This window comes from Tachypleus tridentatus, chromosome 3 (assembly GCF_004210375.1).
Source record: "Tachypleus tridentatus isolate NWPU-2018 chromosome 3, ASM421037v1, whole genome shotgun sequence".
Classification (NCBI taxonomy): domain Eukaryota; kingdom Metazoa; phylum Arthropoda; class Merostomata; order Xiphosura; family Limulidae; genus Tachypleus; species Tachypleus tridentatus.
In genome coordinates this window covers 22890630-22914159 of record NC_134827.1, presented here as the reverse complement: position 1 = coordinate 22914159, position 23530 = coordinate 22890630, and the positions used below count along the sequence as shown (strand labels likewise).

Genomic DNA, 23530 nt, shown 5'->3' with positions numbered 1-23530 from the left:
ATTTTTTTACGTGGAGTTTCAAGAATGTTCTCAAACCTACCTAATCGGCCCTTCATGGAATTCTACAAAAAAAAGTCTCAACTCCACAGTGGTGTCTCCAACATTTATTATTTCCGGTTCTGATGGTTCGGTTGGAACTTAAAACACAAAATATGTTATTTAAATGCATACTTTACAACATTAATTACGTTTGCGCTTTAGAAAGTAATTTCAAATTTAAAAAAAACATTAGAATAAAAATCACTATAGTTAACATTTAGATATTTAATGGCTCTGATGACAAGATTATTTATTTCTTTGTTTTTGAATTTCGCGCAAAGCTGCACGAAGACTAACAGCTCTGACCACGTTTAGGTGGAGACATGATAGACAAAAGGCAACTAGTTACCCCATCCACCGCCAGGTGTTGCATTTCTTTAGTTGGACCGAATAGGCTGCATTGTCTTAAACATAATATGGAGAAAGTCATCAATAACACAAATATATTTACATTTTATCTGTATTAATAACATCGAGCCTGATCTATACTGGAAATATTTAGGTTCCCTGGTGGGACTTACATGGATAAATTTAAAGAGTTGCAACACTGAAATCGTAGGTTGGATTCTCCGTCGTAGGTATAGCAGATACTAACACCTCTCCCTCAATGTGACTCTGCTCGAAAACAAACAAATAAATTTTGTTTTGAATTTCGCACAAAGCTACTCGAGGGCTATCTGTGCTAGCCGTCCCTAATTTAGTAGTGTAAGACTAGAGGGAAAGCAGCTAGTCATCACCACCCACTGTCAACTGTTGGGCTACTCTTTTACCAACGAATAGTTGGATTGACCGTCACATTATAACGCCCCCACGACTGAAAGTGCGAGCATGTTTGGCGCGAACGGGATGCGAACCCGCGACCTTCAGATTACGAGTCGCACACCTTAACACGCTTGGCCATGCGGGGCCCAACAAATAAATAAACATATCTAAGCAGCATGATACTGAAGATTAAGATGTGTCATAAACGTAACGATTTGAATTTCCTGAACTTAATTTGTGGTTTGGTGTGAAAAATAACTGATAGTTTCAGTAATTGTAGGTTTTAGCACTCAGAACTATCCTTCAATTTTAGAGGTAATAATATAGTTGTTTATTTACAACACGCATGTATATATCTCTTTTTTTTTTATATGTAGAACACAAAAGAGATGATATTTAAAATACCTGAAACTCGTGTAGTATGTTTTTCAATTAGGGGCGGACCGAATCCTATTCTTGTGCTGGCTTCTATTGTCAACTCATACGTCGACCCTGGATACAAGTCGATAAACGTGTGTGTGTTGTTTTTGACGACATCTACTTCTGAGGATCTAAATTTTCCTATCACGTCACTGTTGAAAGAATCTGTGGCTGTTATGTTCAACTGTAACAGGAATATTATATTATAACAGGATTATTATATTACAACAGGAATATTATATTATAACAGGATTATTATATTATAACAGGAATATTATATTCTTAGATCAGTTACATGGTTTATATAAAACAATTTATTCTGATTTTCATCATATACGTAAAGAAGTCATCTATTGAAATCAACCTTTACAGAGCTTACATTTAATGTAAACTCAGTTAACTATGTATAATGCTAAATACAAGTGCTTATCATAAACTGACCAGCCATTTTTTGAGCTGTCATGAAATATGCCTTACACCATAAATATCTGTTATCAATAAATATTATTTTATAAAGTGGATAAATATGACAGCAGTCTAATCTTCCTGATAAGACAGATGCGTGTCATGTTGCTGTGGTGGCAAAATAGGACATAATGGATATCAGTGGGTTATGTAAGAAAAAAGTGAACAGGAGAAAAGAAAAAGAATGCATTTAACTGACAGGAAACTCAGAGGCGTCCTTGGTGTAGTTGGAAACAAACACCTTCATATACGTATAATCGTAACGTACACGTGAACTTCAATTCAGTAATCAGTGGATAGTAACCAATTTATTTTTGAAACTTATATGAATATTTGTTGCATTGCAACATAACTTGCTTATAATGGAACTCTCGTCGTAACACGTGCAAATTTGTCATTGTATCTATATACAAGTCGCGCTCCAACACAGCCAATACAATGATAGGTGTTTCGTAGGTTGTGCAAAGTTAACGAAAATTAATTGCTTTTTTAACAGTTATTTAAGCTTCAAAATATTGATTCGCTTAGATCTTAAGGAGGTGGTCAGATCCGAGATTTATAATTTCCAAGACGGAATACTCCTTAGAAAACAAAGTAATGTGAATCAACTTCGGAACCCAGGGTTTTTCAAAACCAGACCTACAACAAGTCGTATCCTAGTCCTGTTAAGCAAAAGGCCGTGCCGGGGTAACAGTGAAAAATTCGCAAACACAAAGGTCAGTAGTAAACGCCGTCATCGTGAACTAGGCAAGAGTACGGAATTTAAACAAGAAAGATCTTCTTCCGGAAAAACGGCACAGATCATGTGTCCACAAGTGGTTTCAACGACACATGAGTTCAACTTTCTCGTACTTCGTACAGCTGGATAATAAAACGGATAAATATTATTCCATTCGAAAACGTAAAGCCTTAGAATTACTGTGCGATAGAAATGTTGAAACGGGTATTCGGAAACCGTCATCCCAGTACAACAGATTATGTGCTTTGGTCAATAAGGTTATTGTCAAAATTTATAACCATTGGACAGAGCATCAACAGACGTGGCGACGTGGACTATAATGTCGTTGTGAGGTTCTAAATTTTTTAATATAACGTATTCAACTCTCTGTATATACTTGTACACATATCTAAGAAAGATGCACCACGTACAGAAAAAGAATATCCTTATGAAAATCCTGGAGACGCCTATGTAATTAGTGTTGTAGAGAGAATATATTACGTAAAGAAACAAAAAATCAGTGCCTTAGTAATTATGTGGAAGGAATAAGTTATCACACGAGATGCAAATTTTAACAACAAAAAGTTGCCATGATCAGAAGAAAATATTAAGTGAAAAAGTTGCCATGATCAGAAGAAAATACTAAGTGAAAAAGTTGCCATGATCAGAAGAAAATACTAAGTGAAAAAGTTGCCATGATCAAAAGAAAATATTAAGTGAAAAAGTTGCCATGATCAGAAGAAAATATCAAGTGAAAAAGTGGTCATGATCAGAAGAAAATACTAAGTGACAAAGTTGCCATGACCAGAAGAAAATACTAAATGAAAAAGTTGCCATGATCAAAAGAAAATATTAAGTGAAAAATGTTGCCATGATCAAAAGAAAATATCAAGTGAAAAAGTTGCCATGATCAGAAGAAAATACTAAGTGAAAAAGTTGCCATGATCAAAAGAAAATATCAAGTGAAAAAGTGGCCATGATCAGAAGAAAATACTAAGTGAAAAAGTTGCCATGATCAAAAGAAAATACTAAGTGAAAAAGTTGCCATAAAAAAGTATGCCATGATCAGAAGTGAAAATATCAGAAGAAAATACTGGCCATGATCAGAAGAAAATACTAAGTGAAAAAGTGGCCATGATCAAAAGAAAATATTAAGTGAAGAAAGCAAAACAACAACAAAATACTTCATATAGTACGGAGTACATAAATACGATTCGAAAAAGATTAAATACATCTGTATACGAATTAATTTGGAAATTTTTTCTTAAAATATATCCATAAGTAGGACTACTTTATATTGTAACGTATTCTCAACCATCATCGTCTACTGTTATTAAAATAAACTTTTGGGTTGCATTCTAACTTCCGTTTCTTGTCCACGATGTTTCTGAAAGTCACTTATGGTAATACATTTTTTCTTTGCATATCAAATCATTATTAAACATTTATTTGTACAAAAAACTGAGTACTGAATAGTAATTCCACAAGTGGCAAACTTTGTTGCTTGCTTCAGACTCAAGTGGCATGATTCTCGGTTTTGTCGATAGGTTGGCTCAATCTCATGATGTTAGGTCAGTAAAACTCTTGTGTGTAAAAAGTAAAATAATTTAATAAGATCGGAATTAATAACAGTGTCATCTTACACTTTATATTTGTCTTCTTCTCGTAAGTCATAACGGTTCCATTTAAACGAAAGCATTGCTGGAAAGCAGTAACCAAAACGGAACTTTCAAGTGGTTCAGTAAGCTTAATGTAAAGTTATTTTCTCTTTCATGGTTTATTTTTAACTAGCAAAATCATACATAATTAGTTTCTTACAAATCTCCAGTAAAATCTCGAAAGACTTAATTTATATACATTTATCTTAAACATTGATATAAGTTAGAGTTAGTCTTTCCCTCGAGTACACTTTCAAGTTGTCCGTGTTGCAAAATACACTATTTACTAATCACTCACCCTATATTTCGTAAGGTTTCCATTACTTTGAAATGGTCCTTGCCAAGAAACAGTTATAAATGTTTCACCTCTCTCAAGAACACGCACGTTGGTCGGGGCACTAGGAACTGCAAAAATATGTGTTTCTTTGACTTTACTTTATTGTAACATCGTTTGTTAGTGCATAAAAGCAAAACAAAAAAACTTGACTATTTATACATATCTAACTTTTTGTTGATCATTAAAGTAAAATTTCATTTTTATAAATATAAACATCTCGTAAAAAACCCAAATGATGATCACTTCTCGAAACGCAACAAGATACAATATATATATATATACTTTTCAAATAAAAAACGCAAAAGGCAAAATATGATACAAATTTTTAACAAGTTTATTCCGGGTAGTTCTGTATGACATGTGTGAAACTTTGCACATTCACTGCTGAACATCCAAAGCCTGCAAAGGCGAAGTCCACGCTCACTAGTTGAAGTTTAACGTCACTCAACGTCAATAACAAGTATGCCCCCCGTGAACATCAATAACTGCTTAGCATCTCCTGCCTATGGAAGCGATGAGATGACGAATCATATCCTGTGGAATGCCTGTCCACTCAGCCTGCAAAGCTGCTGCAAGCTGAGGTAGAGTCTGCGGTTGAGGTTGTCACCGTCCCAGACGTCTGTCCAACTCGTCCCAAAGATGTTCGATGGGGTTTTAATCTGGTGATCTGGAGGGCCAGGGAAGAACGTTGATGTTGTGGTGTCTCAAAAAAAACAGTGGTGAGTCGGGCTGTGTGAGGACGGGCGTTGTCATGTTGAAAAACGTCGTTGACGTTCACCATGATGGGTTGCACATGGGGCCTAAGAATCTCGTAGACGGTTGCGTACGGTCTGACCGGAAATCCTATGCAGCCCTGGTATGGTTGAGGCAGTAGACGTCGCAGTGGTGGTCCTATCCCGAAGGTGACGTAACCGGATGTAGCAATCTTGTGCGGGCGTGGTCACACGAGGTCTGCCAGATCGTGGACGGTCACGAGTTGATCCATGTTGTTGGTGACGATTCCATAGCCTTGTAATGGTGCTTGGGTGGACATTCACAGCTCTGGCAACATCTGATCAAGATTCGCCTGCTTCCAAGCGACCAATGGCGTTGTTGCGTTGTGATTCTGTCAGTCTTGGCGTAACTGTATTGCGTGTCGGTGGCTTAACACTGAGCTATGGAAACCGAGAACCCGTCACTTTTATAGGGATTTTGCACATGTTGCACTTGCAGAACATGCAGATCTCTCAAACAAATTTATTGGACACGAATGCGTTTTGGCGAAACATCCGATGTTTTCCTCCGTTTTCAAAGTGCACAACTTTTATTGTCATTTTGGTCTGACAATCAGTGCCTTAACACGTGTAACATCACATACTCTGAGCTTGTAACGTTATTACATATATTTCTCTTTAAAATTAAAAAAAATATCCCATTTGCGTTTCTTTTTCTGAAGAGTATATTAATATATACAACAATACAATTGCATATATACTGAAGCGTATCATATAAGAATTACAAAATGAATATAAACTGTTAAGCCTCCCCTCAGTAGCACAGTGGTACGTGTGCGCACTTACACTGGTGGAAGCCGGGTTTTGATTCTCGCAGTTGGCAGAGCACAGATAGCCCTTTGTGTATCCTTATGCTTAATAACAAACAATAAAGACCCGTTGAATCAAAACACACAAGGTCAGGATCTTAAATTCTCCCTCAGGACAAGTAAAAGGGGAAGGTTCTTACAACCTAAGTTATTTATTTCAAGCCGCCCAGTGGCTCAGCGGTATGTCTGCGGACTTACAACGCAAGAATCCAGGTTTCGATACCGTGGTGGGCAGAGCACAGATAGCCCATCTTGTAGCTTTGTGCTTAATTTTAAACAACAACAATTTATTTCAAACATGCAAGAACTGACTTTATCATACTTAGGTCCTGATGAAATTAATTTTAACTATCATTGTGTTTTATTTTAAGGATAGTATAACGTGGTTGTTTTGAAAATTAACATACAGGATTATGACCCAAAGATCCTTTTGAAAATGGTTCACAATTGTTTGTTTTCCTGATGTCTCAAACTACTCACAGCAACCTTTACTATTTCAAATAACCTTTGCTTCTTTTAACACTTTGTTAATTCGTTCGTTATCACACCAATAAGAAAGAGGTTTGAATTGTTTGCCGCCTTTAGGGTGACTACTGAACAAATGTAACCCTCAACTGGTTTATAAAATAAAGCCGGTCATTATAAGTATTATTTGGAGGAGAATGAATGAGAGAAATCTTGATGTAATTGTTGATCAGTCTCTTATACCATCTAAAAAGTGTGATGTTGTTGCTCGTGGTAGGAGTTCAGGTTATATCTACAGAAATATTGAATACAAGTCTAAAGAGGTCGTAATTTCATTGTGTAGGTCATTGATTAGACCACATTTGTAATATTGTGTTCAGTACTGGCTCCTTACCACAAAAAAGGCATTGAATTGTTGGAAAGGGCTCAAATAAGGGATCTTAGAATGGTGCGTGAGATGGAATGGTTGTCATATAAGGAGAGGTTCAAATCTCTAATACTGTTTTATCTTGGAAAAAAAAGTCACACCTGACTGGGATGTTTAAGATTGTAAAGGGAGTTGATAGTGTTAATGTATCATATTTTTGCATATTTAACAGTGAGTGTGTAGGTTTTTTTATAGCAAAGCCACATTGGGCTATCTGCTGAACCCACCGAGGGGAATCGAACACCTAATTTTAGCGTTTTAGACCGTAGACATACTGCTGTATTAGAGGAGGGCTCTCTGCTCACCACGGGTATCGAAACCCAGTTTCCAGCGATGTAAGTCTACAGACATACCGCTGTGGCACTGGGAATTTAACAGTGAGAATAGTAGGACTAGGGCAACATGACTGTAAATTTTAATAGGTTAGGAGTAATCTTCAGCTAAAATGTTTCGATTTTCTAATAGGGTGGTTGACCTTTGAAATGGCTTTCAGATGTTGAGGCAGTAAATCTAAGCGAGTATAAGAAAACGTTTGATAAATTTATGGTTTGGTTTGAAGTTTGGGCAAAGCTATACGAGGACTATCTGCGCTAGCCGTCCCTAATTTATCAGTGTAAGACCAGAGGGAAGGCAGCTAGTCATCACCACCCACCGCCAACTCTTGAGCTACTCTTTTACCAACAAAAAGACGAGCATATTTGGTGCGATGGGTATTTGAACCCATGACTCTCAGATTACGAGTCGAGTGTCTTAACCACCATAGTGGGGTTGACCGTCACATTATAATGCTCCCATGGCTGAAAGTGCGAGCACGTTTGGTGTGACAGAGATTCGATAAGTTTATGAATGATAAGGGTTGACTTTTAAATTTTTTTATATCATTTATTAATAGTTTTAGTTGAGTCTAGAAGATGTTGTCCGAAAACGTAGATATAATGAATTATTGTACTTGTTCGTTTTAAGGTATGTAAAAAGTAATTAAAGTATAGAATAATTGTGAATAATATTAAACATTCTTCTAATTATCATTGATGATGCCCATTCATTGCGCTTACCCTTTACATAAAGAATTGTTTGTTTTGGAATTTCGCACAAAGCTACTCGAGGGCTATCTGTGTCAGCCGTCCCTAATTTAGCAGTGTAAGACTAGAGGGAAGGCAGCTAGTCATCACCACCCACCGCCAACTCTTGGGCTACTCTTTTACCAACGAATAGTGGGATTGACCGTCACATTATAACGCCCCAACGGCTGAAAGGGCGAGCATGTTTGGCGCGACCGGTATGCGAACCAGCGACCCTCAGATTAAGAGTCGCACGCCTTAACACGCGTGGCCGTGTCGGGCCTTACGTAAAGAATAACTGGGTGTACGTGTGCTAACGCAATCATAAAATTCAATACACTATTACAATTTACAGTTTGTGATACTGCTAAGATTTACAAATAAAAACATATAAAAAGTGAAAATAAACATAAATATTGAGTTTAGAGGTCACTTACCGGATTCTCGCGTTTCGGCCGTCTCTGTGTTGCTCCAATCACTTCCATGCAGCAAGTTTCTATTATAAGCTTTGACCTGTTAATATACACTGTGACGTATTATCAAGTAAAACGATGTAATTTCTGAATTTATATGCAAACTAAACGAAAAAGTAAGACCATCAATTATAAAAGCTGATTTTGTCTGTTCACGAAAAATGTGTTTTTAAGTTTGTTTTGTTTGTTTGTTTTTTGACTAGCAGCTAGGTAGTCATCACCACCCAACGCCAACTCTTGGGCTACTCTTTTACCGACGAATAGTGGGAATGACCGTCAAATTATAATACCCCTACGGCTGAAAGGGCGAGCATGTTTGGTGCGACGGGAATGCGAACCCGCGACCCTCAGAATACGAGTCGCACTCCTTAACCCACCTGGCCATCCCGGGCCGTGTTTTTAAGTAAAGTAAACTGAAAATTGAAATATTTTTTTAAACTACCGGTTAGGTGAATTATTAACTTAACTAGTGATTTTTAAACTAATAATGGATTAAGAATATTACGACATAAAATATTACAGTTTTTTTTAATCTATATGTTATTACACAATCATCTACACGATGATCTATATACGCTGTGATCACCACGGGTGTGTGTGTGTATGTGTTTCCTTAGAGCAAAGCTAGATCGGGCTATCTGTTGAGTCCACCGAGAGGAACAGAACCCCTGATATTAGCGTTGTAAATCCGTAGACTTACCGCTGTATCAGCGGGGAACTCTCACTAAGGGTACTGAAACCTGCATTTTAGCAATATAAGCCTTCGTACGTGCCGCTGAGCCACTAGATAGAAGACTTATTTTAACGTTAAACGTTATCATTGTAATTAATAATTATCGTGTTTATCAATCAGAAAAATAAAAGTCTAATTTATTATCTCTTCAAGTCAAAATGTATACATGCAAGCAGAAGCCAGTTAAAATAACCCAATGTTTATTTTACTATTAACAGTAACGAATAAATATAAAATATGCAGTTAACGCAATTCCTTGAATCAGAGCGTATTTTCAACATGATTGTTTAGTGGATCGTTTACAATCATCTTTTGTCATTTCATGTGTTATTTCAATGACAAAAATTGCAGAACATTTGCGTTTAATAAAAGGAGACTGACTGAAATCTATTATTGCCAAAAATGTTTGGATTTTCATGCAATGTGTGCACTCAGATTCGCTGCGTAGTAATGGAGAATTTTTCTGCTGGATGCCACCCTTCCTTGTCGTTTTACTGAGTGTAAGAAAGAGACGCAACCGACGAAAACGCTTTTCCAAAGTTGGCATTTCTATAAGAAGTGTCAAAGTGGATTTTTACAGCTCAATTAAAATAAATTTCCGTTTTTACTCCTATCTTCGAAATACTTATTTCAATTTATCGACGAATTAAATGTTGATGTCGAAAAGAAATTTTGGGAACTGCAAATAATTAATATATTTTCAGAAGCATTTTGAGATACATATTACACTATGCAACAAAATTTTTACTTTTTCTCGTTTCTGGACAGAAAATGTTATTTCCAATTGCTTATGGAAAAAATCTATCTTTCTCTTCAAACTTTGCTTTTGTGACCTGGGAACGTATAACAAAAATATGATGGGAGACTATATTTGGGGGCTGATACGTGAAAGCGATCTACATTACAGTCGCAAATCTCGAAAAACTACTCACTTCTAAACATTTTTGTAAAACTTTAGTATAAATACATGTAAATCTTAATTCATATGTTGTTTTATTCAGACCTTATGTAAATGAAAATGTGCAAATTTGCCCGTTTTTACAGAGAAAATAGGTTAATTTCTAAATTTCATTATCCAGGTCACAAAAGCAAAGTTTAAAGGGAATAATGGCCATTTTCTGTACTTTTACAACATAAGCAATCAGGAAATAACATACACTATCCAGGAACAAAATTTGTGTTACATAGTGTTGTCTGCGGTTAACTCTTCAGGAGATACAGAGCGTCACAGACAGATATCTTCTGACTAATATATATATATAGATATAGATAAGTCTCTCGGTGATTCAGCGATAAGTTTATGGATGTACAACGCAAATATCGAGTTTTATTCCTTACGGTGGACACAAACATACATCACAGCTTTTAAAAGACCAACAAAGGTGTTACAATAATGCCAATTACACATCAAGAAAATCCATGACGCTGATATACTTGTTTCAGCTTTGGCTTAAACTTATTCACATTTCTTCTTTATTTTCATCTTTATCTACACCCTTGTGCAAGTTATTTATCTGCACATTTTAATAAATAAGCCCCAAACATTTTCGAATGATATTTCGAATTTAGTTTAGTTAAGATAATTCAAACGTATTATAAGTAGACCAAGTATTGTTAATTAATTAATTATTATACAATACAACACATGTTTTCTGTTCTGTTATCTCCCGATTGTCAGAGATAGAAGTTACAGAGGCTTGCCACTACTGTATAGTTACAGAGCCTTGCTGTAATAATGTTGTCACACTGACCCATTATACATTACAAGATAATAATTTCGGGCGGAAAATGGTTAATAAAGACAAGTATTAAAGCAATAGTATTAATGCCAGTGGAAACAACATTTGTAATGTAAAAAGCCTGTATTCTGTTTGACAACAAACAGAAAAGATGTTGAACCACTTTGGTTTATATTCGTGTGAGAGGTTCTTTCAATTTCGACACGGTCTAGATGCTTGATATTGAACCACCTTGTTCTATATTCGTGTGATAGTTTTTTTTAAATTCCAACATGGTCTAAATGCTCCTACAAGTTATCCATCGAATTCATGTCTAGGAAAGAAGCTAAAAGCTTTAATTTCTCTTCCAAATGCATTTATTTATAGATGTGTCCAAATTATTATTATTATTGCAAGTTGTTGTACATGTTAACGGAAATACAAATCTAAAACATTTGTATTGTATTACTTATTTTCCATAAATAAACATCTTACCTTGATTTCATACTTGTAATTCGGCTTAAGTTTTTTAATCGTATAACAGTGGTATTCCTCATAGTAGGGGTTTTCACAAATAACATGACTAGCACAAACCAGTTTTTTGCATATTGAATTACACGCTCTGCATTGATAAAATATCCTGTACGTTTTAAGTTCTCCTTTAGGAGGATAAGGTGGCATCCATCTGATATATAGCTCATAAGGCAGACTGCTGTATACTGTTAGATTACGTGGAGAAGGAGGATCTGAAAATAAATATTCAGACACACACTCAAGGAAAGGAAAACATAACTCAGACACTCAAACGTAAGACAAACGTTATCAGGTTATTCCAGAAGTATCTTTCTTTATTAATAATGATCAACCCACAAATTGTTATATCAGCGTTATTTTATTCACAAGGTAATTATTTATTTGAAATAATAATTTCGTTAAATACTGAGTTTTATTACTGTCATTATTATCTATCTAATATATTTTTAATTATTAACCAACTTTTCTTGTCTCCTGTTGATTTAGTTTTAATTATCTGTGGAAACTAATTTATTGATTGATTGGAATTAAACACAAAAATACACAACTGGGGTATCTGTACTCGTTTTCTAGCAGTGTAAATCTGCTGACATATTGCTGTGCCACTGAGAGGGGGGGCAACTGTGGAAATTATGGTTGTGTTTGTTTTAAATTTCGTGCAAAACTACTCGAGGGCTATCACTGAATACCCTCCCTAATTTAGAAGTTACAGACTAGAGAGAAGGCAGCTAGTCAACACTATCTGCCGCCAAGGAAAAGTGGGATTGAGCGTAGCATTATAATGCCGCCACAGATGAAAGAACAAACACGTTCACGGACGAGGATTCACACCTAAGAGTCGAGAGCCCCCTAACCACAAACCGTGTCAGGCCCTTTGAAGTTACAAAATCAACATAACAAATTGAAAATATGTTGAAATACTTTACACACACTCGAAGACTTCAACTGAAAGTTATTCTCAACTTAGAAATCATATTATGAGGTTGAATCTTGATAAATTACTAAAATATAGAGAATATAGTGAAGACGTTGAAGAAACCTTTCATTTTTAAACATTTCGTGTGTTTTTTTTAGTACTTTACATAAAATAAATACAAACTGTCAAATTAATTATTAACTTTCGAACCGCTACCCTCTGGATAATTACAGAACAATAACATTCTGTGTGAACACCAACAGGTTGTTATTCTCACCTGCAGCTTCTGTTGTGGCATTTACTTCCGCCGACACATTACTAACTCCAACTGTTGTTGCGGCTTCCACCATAATTTTGTACGTTGTATAGGGGGTAAGAGCACTTATGGTTAAACTTTGATATCTGACGCTTTGTCTCCTGATTTCAGAGTCCCAGTCTTCGATACCCTGATAAATAACCGAGAAACCAGTGATTCTACCATTCGTAAGCTCACATTTCGGTTTATCCCATGAAATCCTCAGCTGTGTATCTGTTCTCGATTTTACTTGAAGTTTTGTGGGTCTACCTGCAGGAACTACAAAATAGAGTATTTTTAAGACAAAAACTGCCAAATATTACGTCAATAAAAACTACTTTACAATTGACATAAAAAATTCACTTACAGTTAAAACTTTATTTTTTATAAACAGAAAAAAACCGATGTAGCTAATAGTCTGCTTAAAAATATATTTATAAATAGTAGGCTCATACTATGTACTTTAAAAAAACGTTTACTTACTGACATGTTCAAGGTGATATATTTGAACATTATTACTGATACACTCTGTCAAAAATGTAGAAAAATGGAAACTTATACATTTCCGTAGCATTTGTACAAGTTGTTTTTAAATTATGAAAATATAACTAACTTGTTTCATGGCTCAAAAAATATGAAACGTCTTTTATAATTAGCTGATTATTAATATCACGTAAAGCGTAACCCTTTTAAAGAACTAACACCAATCAATTTACAGTTACTGTATCAGAGAAGCTGATATCTACTTACATCATTAGTGTGTGTGTGTGTGTTTTTATAGCAAAGCCACATTAGACTATCTGCTGAGTTCACCGAGAGGAATCGAAGCGCTGATTTTAGAATTCTAAATCCGAAAACTTACCACTCAACCAACGGAGGATTGCATCATTCATACAATATCAAAAGCTTAAAATATTTCTATATAGAATAAAAACAAAGCATCCGAAATATGATCGAAGAAGAATTCTGATATCAAAGTTTATATACTAGTAATACAATGATGTTTATGACTTCCTGGATAATGTGTATCTTCATAATAAGAACAGCATAGTTAAAACTATAGATTCTTTGATGATTATTACAAGAATTTTAGGGTTTTTGTCTCAATAAAATTATAAGAATTACGCACGATACCTATAATATTTCTCCATAACATGCAACAAGATTGTACATACTGTTAAAGGCAGGAAAAAAAAAATTAATGGAAGGGTATAGAAATAATTACGACTCCTCTTCCCATTGGTAATCAGTGATCTCACAGCAAACTCAGTGAAAATAGTCCACTCTGGTAACTGAGCTAAGAAACTAGGCTAAGCATAACTTCAAACTTATATCATTATATTTTCAAGTATTGATTACAGTTTGTAGGCCCTTATGATAAAATATAAATAATCATTATTTTAAGTAAGTAAGCCTATAATTACGCAGAATTAGCTTGAAATGTTGATTAGAAATTAATAACATGAAGAAAAGAAATTACGCCAAAATTAACTTTTAATGAAAAGTACATTAAAGAACAAACTGTTTCGAGTACATGTAATTGATATTTTAAATAAAAATCAATAAGGTTAACCTGCATATCATTGGGTATATTAATAACACATGCAATTCTAACATACAATCCTACACATTCCGATATATTAGTTACTTTTTTTGTCAAAAATAACCTCCAGTTCTATTATAAGCGAGGATTCCAGAGGGCACTAGTCTCGCGTCTCCCCATCGACGTAAAGATGTTAAATCAGCCTCTGCTAATTTTCGCACTGGATTGCTTAAAGCTTAAAATGGAATGTTGCATCATAAATATAATTACGAAATATGTTATAGGCTTCAACAAAAGTAGCTAAATGTAATGTAATTTAAAAGGATTAATATATTACTGTGTTGAAACCGGAAAATGAGAGGTTTGGCTTGGTTTCAATTTCGTGCAAAGCTACATGAGAGCTATCTGCGCTAACAGTCATCACCACCCACCACCAACTCTTAAGCTACTCTTTTACTAACGATTAATAGGATTGACCGTCACATTATTTTGTCCTCACAGTTAAAAGGACGAACAAGTTTATTATGACGAGGAGAGAACTGGAGGTGTATTGAAGTTTGGTTTCATTTGGTTGTTGTTAAGCGTAAAGCTACGCAAAAAGCTATCTGTGTTCTTTCTACCATGGGTATCGAAACCGAAATTTTAATATCATAAACCTGTAGAATTACTGCTGAGCCACTAGGGGACATTAAAAGAATTTAAAAAACAGCAATAATACACATTCCTATTGAATATTCAATACAAGCCTAAAGTCACTGCAAGACAAGAGCACGGACGTACATCGTTAAAAACCGGGTTTCGATACTCGTGGAGGGTACAACACAGATAGCCCATTGTGTAGCTTTGTGCTTAATTTCAAACAAACCTGTCCCTTTGAATGATACCGAGAAAAACGTTTGACTATTTCTGCTTCGAGAGCAGTGACCATATAACCTTTATTAAAAAAACTTTCTTAAGTGTAATGAAATGTATTTTATTATATCTTATAACTGAATATGCTACATTTCTGCTTTTATATATAGCCTTTACAATTTTATTGTAAATTTTTGCAAGGCTAGGGAAGACAACATAACTAAATACTGTTTAAACGCTAAATTGGTTGAAAACTATTACAGTAGTCGACTCCAGTATAAAACTGTATAATAAATTTGTTAAATACTGATTAGGTCGTATTCAGTTATCGAATTTTGTAAAAACTAATTTATGGAATATACATGTTGCAGCTTCTGTACGGTAATAGGTTTCGGCTTGCCTCGAGATGGTGCTACGCTTACTACATAATCGGGGCCTGGCATGGCCTAGCGCGTTAAGGCGTGCACTTCGTAATCTGAGGGTCGCGGGTTCGCGCTCGAGTCGCGCCAAAATATGCTCGCCCTCCCAGCCGTGGGGGCGTTATAATGTGACGGTCAATCCCACTATTCGTTGGTAAAAGAGTAGCCCAAGAGTTGGCGGTGGGTGGTGATGATTAGCTGCCTTCCCTCTAGTCTTACACTGCTAAATTAGGGACGGCTAGCACAGATAGCCCTCGAGTAGCTTTGTGCGAAATTCCAAACAAACTTAAAAATACTACATAATCGCTTGCACATTTCACACTCGCAGTTATAAAATACTAACAGTATGAACAATTCTAGACCGTTGAGTGTGTGTGTGTATTTTCTTATAACAAAGACACATCGAGCTATCTACTGGGCCCACCGAGAGAAATCAAACCCCTGCTTTCAGCGTTGTAAATCCGTAGACATACCACTGTAATAGCGGGGGGGGGAGGCTAGACCGTTGAATCGATTTTATGATGTGCAAAGAAATCATAATACTATCAAATCTTCTTGAGTCCTTAATAAAGTTAAATTATTGTCGTCCTTACGAAACCAGTGTTTAAGTAACTCCGGTTTCAACTGTCGAGTTCTCTTGTCCATAGTTTGTTTCAAAATGTGCGCCCCGTTATTTTATTCCCGAAATTAGCTGTTTGTGGCTACTTTTAACTGTTAACATTGCACTGATCACAATATTACTCTCCAATTGGCTATTTTAAGGTACGTAATAAATCAGAAGACTTAGATGACCAATCAATTAGGTGGAAACAGGATATCCACAAGTTAATATGATAGTTTTGTCATTTTCCGTAAAGAGAATGATAAAAGAGAGATAATTGTTACTTAAATTGGCAATTCAGAGGTCAGTTTGTTACTTTGACCCTGAAGTAAAATCATGAGGAAGAGGGTTTTTGATGTGGCGACATCGCTAATTAGGCTATTTCTACGGATGTGTATTTGTAATTATTTTATAAAAAACTAAGATTACATTAACAGAAAACACAATGTTGACATTTAAAAAAAGACTCTTTTCATTGGACCGTACGCGAACCAATGGTTATCGTGATAGAATGGGAAGCGGAAATTTATTGGTTTAAGTCTTTTTACTACAAAAAAAAGTGTTTTTTTTGTGTGCTTTGAGGCCTTGGGCGTGTTATAAGAGTGAGGGTCAAATACACTATTAGGCTTAACAAAAGTAACAAAAAGTTTGCAGTAAAAGGTTTGGACCATCCGGCTTCTCTCTAGCCTATGACGTCAAAATTAGGGACGAAAAACAGATATATCCCTTTTGTAACTTTGTGTTAAATCGAACAAACAGATTCTTTTCATTAAAAACATGTTCTCATTAACACATTAACCCTAATTAATTAGGCAGTCAAAGCACCAGCACACACACAAAAAAAGAGCATTATCATACATATATAACACTTGTAACGATAAACAATTATCAAAACAATCTGGATTTTGCATTTCATTACTAATATTTAGCCACTTCTTGCCCTGAACTAGCTTTGTTTAAAACACAGATAATTTATCGAGTAGAATAGAGGTAATTGATTATAGAAGGAGTAATAAATGTATAAGTTTTTAAAACTCGTAATTAGGTCGTACTCAGGTATCGAATTTTGTAAAAACTAATTTATGGAATATACATGCATATATATACATGTTACAGCTTCTGCAAATAGTTAGCTCATTAAGCATGGTTGAAACTTATAAGAAATTGTAATATCATAAAATTGCATTTCTACTTATTTAAATACAACTTAATGTGCAGAGTGCAAGTGAAATCCATGTTAGGCCCGGCATGACCAGGTGATTAAAACACTTGACTCGTAATTTGAGGGTCGAGGGTCCGAATTCTCGTCGCACCAAATATGCTCGCCCTTTCAGCCGTGGGGCATTATAATGTAATGGTCAATCCCACTATTCGTTGATAAAAGAGTAGCCCAAGTATTTGCGGTGGGTGGTGATGACTAGCTACCTTCCCTCTAGTCTTACACTGCTAAATTATGGACGGCTAGCGCAGATAACCCTTGTGTAGCTTTGCGCGAAATTCAAAATAGCCAAACCAAATCCATGTTAACATTCTACATTGTTTATATCTGTCAAATTTACGTCAAGAACTAAAACTTAATATTCGTGAAAATCTCGTTTCTTTAGAAACATCAACATTGATCGATTGAGGGTGAAATAAGTAGCAACTTCCTTAGGTTATTGAAGCATCGTCCAGTCTGCCTGAGTTACTTTCATAGTTTCCTGCTCATGATTCGTGTCCTTCATGGATTAGCAGTTGTGGCACTCAATAAGTAATCTGTGAGTCAAAGGTTCCAATCTCATCAATAAGTTTTTGAGCCGTGGGGTGATACGTTACAATGTAATGGTCAATCTCACATTTCTCTAATATAAGAAGGGTGGTGTTGACCAACTGCCTTCCTTTTAGTCTATCGTTTCTAAATTATAGCGGAAAGCCCTCGAGTCGCTTTGTGCAAAATTCAAGAAAACAAATAAACTTTCAGACTCTTTTCTACAAGTGCCTCTCTGAGCCAGGTGGTTGCTTTCCAATCCAAAAAAAAAAAACATTTAACTGCCACAATATTAAACGGGAGATGGTGCTAAGCCCAACGCATGCATAGCTTATATAAAAGTATCAACTAAGATCCACATTATTCCACACGACCCCTACGTATAATTAATATATATTATCCAGCCGTCTATTGAACAGCAAATATCAGTTTGATTAAAGCAATATTCAAAGTAACTTACCATCCTCCTGAGTTTGAAAGTGAGTGTCGCTCCAAGGTCCCTTACTAACTGTCTCTGCTTGGACTCGTATAAGGTATATTGCTGATGGATTAACCTGGATGATAGTACTGCGGTTTCGAATTCTAATTTCCTCTCTATCATCATCTAAATTGGAGTAGCATTCATGAACCCAACTGATCTGTCTGCATCTCACATTGTATCCTACAATGATTCCGTTTTCTTCTCTGGGCTTGTTCCAAACAACCTTTAACTGATGAGGAAAAAGTGGGACAACACTGAGATTTTGGACTTCACTAGGTGCTGTAAACAAACAAGTTTTTAAAACAGATAAATGTAAATAATAATATTAAATGCGCTAAACGCCAATATTTCAATATTTCATTACCGTTCAAGTAGACATTTTATCGATATGTCGAGAATAAATCTTAAGACTCGCAAGTTGTTATTAGTTTCCGTTTGTCACGAGAGTCTAACAATCAGATACTAACAAAGTAACCCTACTACTGCAGCCTAAATCAACTATAGTCGATGACATAGAAAATTCTCTCAGGAAATACTGTTAAAATAATATAATTACGATTTAAGATTTTACACCATACTTGACAAAATTGTTACAAAGAACAAGAATTATTGTATTACAACTTTGAAAATAAAGAAGAATATTTTTACGACAGTAACAAAAACGTTCTAACCCTACTAAAAAATAATCTTGTATACTCTAAAATCATTAACTTGTTATAACATAATATAGTACGCCCTCTGAAGTTCGGAATTCTAAAAGGTTCGGAAAACTCTAAAATTCGAATCATTTGAGCTCTCTTGGCCCGGCATGGCCAAGCGTGTTAAGGCGTGCGACTCGTAATCTGACGGTCGCGAGTTCGCATCCCCGTCGCGCCAAACGTGCCCGCCCTTTCAGCCGTGTGGACGTTATCAATCCCACTATTCGTTGGTAAAAGAGTAGCCCAAGAGTTGGCGGTGGGTGGTGATGACTAGCTGCCTTCCCTCTGGACTTCCCACTGCTAAATTAGGGACGGCTAGCACAGATAGCTCTCGAGTAGTTTTGTGCGAAATTCAAAACAAACAAACAAACAAACATTTGAGGTCTCAAGAATTTAATTAAAAACTCGGAAAATCGTCCGAAATTAGGATTGCCTGCGACGTAATCCGAGGGTCGAGGGTTCGAATCCCGGTCGCACTAAACATGCTCGCCCTTTCAGCCATGGGGGCATTGTAATGTTTTGGTTAATCCCACTATTCGTTGGGTGAAAGAGTAGCCCAAGAGTTGGCGGTGAGTGTTGATGACTAACTGTCTTCCCTCTTGTCTTACACTGCTAAATTAGGAAAGGCGCAGATGCCCATCGTGTAACTTTGCGCGAAATTCAAAACAAACCTAGGTCCTAATCGATCCGAATTTTAGAGGTCAGACTATACTTACAATAAGTAAGTAAATTTTGAATAAAAGAACAACAATGCATGTAAGCAGTGAACAATATTGTTACGTCAAAAGAATGTACAATTCCAGACGTTATGTATCATATAGCATGCAATATAGACTATTCAGGGTCTTTAGAAACACTGATAAAGTTTTTCTTTTTTTATTTAGCCACCACAAATGAAATATTAACAGTGGAATTTCATAAGGTCTTAACGCCTACATATTCTGTGTTGGTTATATCATTCATTCACCAGGTTTAATTTCGATACTAAGAGGGCCCGGCATGACCAAGCGTGTTGTGGCGTTCGACTCGTAATCCGAGGGTGACGGGTTCGAATTCCGGTCGCACAAACATGCTCGCCCTTTCAACCGTGCGGGCGTTATAATGTTACGATCAATCCCACTAGTCGTTTGTAAAAGAGTTGCCCAAGAGTTGGCGGTGGGTGGTGACGACTAGCTGCCTTCCCTCTAGCCTTACACTGCTAAATTAGGGACGACTAGCGCAGATAGTCCTGGAGTAGCTTTGCGTGAAATTCAAAACAAACAAACAAACCATATTAAGAATAGCCCCAAGGCGCATGTTTAACGCTAGTCCTACTTTTTATTTTAATTTTTATACTAGTTTTCCTTTCCGAATTTTCATTAATTTCCATAACTAGATGTCAACTATTATTGTTGTTGTGTTTTTAATATAATTATAATAATACTGAAATTCTGAAATAAATGAATTAGCTTACCTCCTTCCGGTGTTCTCAATGTGTAGGTTTCAGTCCAGTCAGAAAATGTGTTGTCTTTAGTTTCGACTCGTAAGGCTATTTTCCATTCAGTGTAAGGCTTAGATTGAAAAGAGAATGTATTCATGCCTTGGTTTACATTTTCTTCCTTAAAAGTTCCCTTAGAATTGTTATAAGATATTTTGACAGAAACGATATGACATTTCCAAGTGGACTGGTCTGGCAACTGTAAAAATGACAGCCATATTTAAACATTTCCTCCAAGGAAAGCTTCTAAACTACATTTATTACATAAGTTGTTTTAAAGCTATTTTTACGAGTGAAATATAAAACATTAAGCCACGTCAATACAGTTTCTTGTGACGAATAAGTAAAATTTTAAAAGAAAAAAATTGGAATCTCGCTTTAACTAAAAATAAACTATTTTACTAAATGTTTCAAGCATAAATATAGCAAGGCCATAAAAAATTAAACTGTTTAGCCCAAGTTTAAAAATGTGACTAGTGACTAGATTTTTTCTGTATAAAGAAAGTAAAAGATCGATCGCTTTTAACTTTGTTGTTTACTTGTGAATATGTTTTTAAAGTTAGTCATGTTCTTATGTGTGTGTGTTTTTGTAGAAAACCCACATCGGACTACCTGCTGTGTCCACTGAGAGGAATTTTTGTAAATCTGTAAACTTACCGCTGCCCCAGCGGGGAACTAATGATCTTACTGACGCTTCGTTGTTTTCTTGTCCTATACTTACCTGTTGACCCAAATTAAGTCCTTCATTTCATTATAGTTATGTTCGTCTTTACCTAGGCCTGACGTGGCTTAGCTGTTAGGTTTGGTTTGTTTTGAATTTCACGCAAAGCTACTTGGGTACTATTCGATAGCCGTCTCTAATTTAGCGGTGATATACTAGAGAGAAGGCAGATAGTCAATACCACCCATCGCCTGCTCTGGGGTTGCTATTTAATCAACGAATAATGGGATTAACTGTTACAGAATAATACGTTGTCATTATTGATTATTTAAACAATTCGCCGAGGTGGATTTGAGTTCAGCGCCCTAACTACTAAGCCATGCTGGTAGTTTGGTGGTTAGGGCATGCCTTCCCTTTCAGCCATGGGAAAGTTATAATATGACGATCATTCTCTCTAATCTATCACTTCAAAATTATGGACGGCTGCCGGGTGTATTTAGCCCTCAAGTAGCTTTGCTCAAAAGCAAGCAAACAAACAAAATGAATGTTGAAGTACAACTTTTCAGAAATAGGTAGTTCTTGAAAAGAACTGTTGAATTACCTTTAACATTTTATTTAAATAACCAATACAGTTAAGTTAAAAAGCATTATTCATCCAATTTGAATACAGCCAGATTAAAATGTTATTTACTTCATTGAAACCTATTAGAAAAAAAAAAAATCCTTTTCAAACTTACCTTCCATGTAACAGTTACTTCATTTGGATTTTGGGCTAATACACCAACATTCTTTGGTGGATCAGTTGGTTCTACATTTTAGAAAATAGAAGAAAACTTTCTGAACTCAAGCTATGCCTTTTACACACTAAATTTCGTTTTTTATCAGAAAGGTTTGATAGATAAATATTTATAATATTAAGCCATCTAGCATTTGTAATTAATATTTGATGCGTTAGGCGTTTTATCCAATTATTAACTTTATTCAGAACGTAGCTTATTCATTGTATAGAATTGTAATAAAGCATGTTTTTCTTTAAATAAAATTCATGAGATAAAATAAACATACCAATAAAAGTAACTGAGAAACTGCATAGGTTATGTTTTAAAATGTAAAGTACAGAACTGACAAAGAATAGCTGTTTCATTGCACGTGACAAACGAGTGCTACATATGTCATTGGATATTTGTAAGTTATACTTACGTATCGCTTTTTAACAAGTTAAACATTTACCAATATGATCTTTAAGAAAATGTAACGTATTGCAGTTCAGAATTATAAATCTACATTCAAAAATAAACAAAAAAATTTACCTACTACTTCAATATGTCACAATCGAACTTCTAAAAATGCGAATATTCTTTGTTTGTTTGTTTATTTGTTTTGATTAAGTGATTTGCTTTGTTGGTAAGCATAAAGCTGCACAGTGGGTTATCTGTGCTGTGCTTACCGCAGGCATCAAACCATGTATTTTAGCGTTATAAGCACGTCATTCTAGATGATTGGTTGATTTGATTTGTTGTTAAGCACAAAGGTACACAATAAATTGTGTTGTGTCCATCACAGATATTGAAACTTGTTTTATAGACAACTGGAGTATCTACCTGGAGAGATTCAATGATTTTGAAATTTGATGATAAAGAAACTACAGTTCGGGATTAAAGAATAACAAAACAAAGCAGATGAAATACAAGCAATCACTTCTATTAATAACAAGTTTAAAAATGATATTTACGAGCACAGAAGGTTGTAGCACTTGTTTCTGGTACGAGACTTTCCTTTTGAACGGAGCCATCTCTGTCTTGCACCAAAACCCTTAGAGAATACTGTGTGTTTGGCAACAATCCATCAACTTTGTAAGAAATGTTATGTTGATAATCCTCCTTAGCCTCCAACTTTCCAGCTTCTCTCCAGTTACTGGTTGACTGTAAAATATATCGGAAAATAATGATGAAAGAATAAATATTAAATACTTCAAACAAACAGGGTGATGTTTATTTTCTGACCGATTTTCTTTATGTAGTCGTAACAAATAACTTCCTGAGTAAAGTAACAGTCCTCACATTTGCTACTGTTCTGTGATATAACGTGACTGGATAACACGTTTGTGATCATCTATACATTTACCGACTTAAACTTTGCTCCAGGGGCATAGAGGTATGTCTGCTTCTTTGTTTGTTTGTTTTTGAATTTTGCACAAAGCTACTCGAGGACTATCTGTGCTTGCCGTCCCTAATTTAGCAGTGTAAGACTAGAGGGAAGGCAGCTAATCATCACCACCCACCGCCAACTCTTGGGCTACTCTTTTACCAACGAATAGTGGAATTGACCGTCACATTATAACGCCCCCACGGCTGAAAAGGTATGTCTGCATACTTACACCGCGAGAAACTGGTTTCGATAACGGTGGTGGGTATAACTTTGTGCTTAATTTTAAACAAACAAACAGAC

At 35.6% G+C, this 23530-nt stretch overlaps 1 protein-coding gene across 10 annotated transcripts in view; it reads right to left on the bottom strand.

Annotated features, from left to right (window-relative positions):
- LOC143246523 (receptor-type tyrosine-protein phosphatase mu-like) overlaps positions 1-23530 on the bottom strand; it is a 110521-nt gene that overhangs the window by 55715 nt on the left and 31276 nt on the right. For all 10 annotated transcript variants that reach the window (XR_013026019.1, XR_013026020.1, XR_013026018.1 and 7 more), the window contains 10 exons: positions 22815-23004; positions 21820-21890; positions 20398-20620; positions 18226-18525; positions 12586-12882; positions 11354-11604; positions 8372-8447; positions 4361-4467; positions 1207-1405; positions 41-137 (listed from right to left, as the gene is read on the bottom strand). Coding sequence is in view for 6 of the 10 variants with exons in the window: in XM_076493379.1 (XP_076349494.1) it covers positions 41-137; positions 1207-1405; positions 4361-4467; positions 8372-8447; positions 11354-11604; positions 12586-12882; positions 18226-18525; positions 20398-20620; positions 21820-21890; positions 22815-23004 (1811 nt within the window). In the remaining 4 variants the exon portion in view is untranslated. The remainder of the gene's footprint in view (positions 1-40; positions 138-1206; positions 1406-4360; positions 4468-8371; positions 8448-11353; positions 11605-12585; positions 12883-18225; positions 18526-20397; positions 20621-21819; positions 21891-22814; positions 23005-23530) is intronic.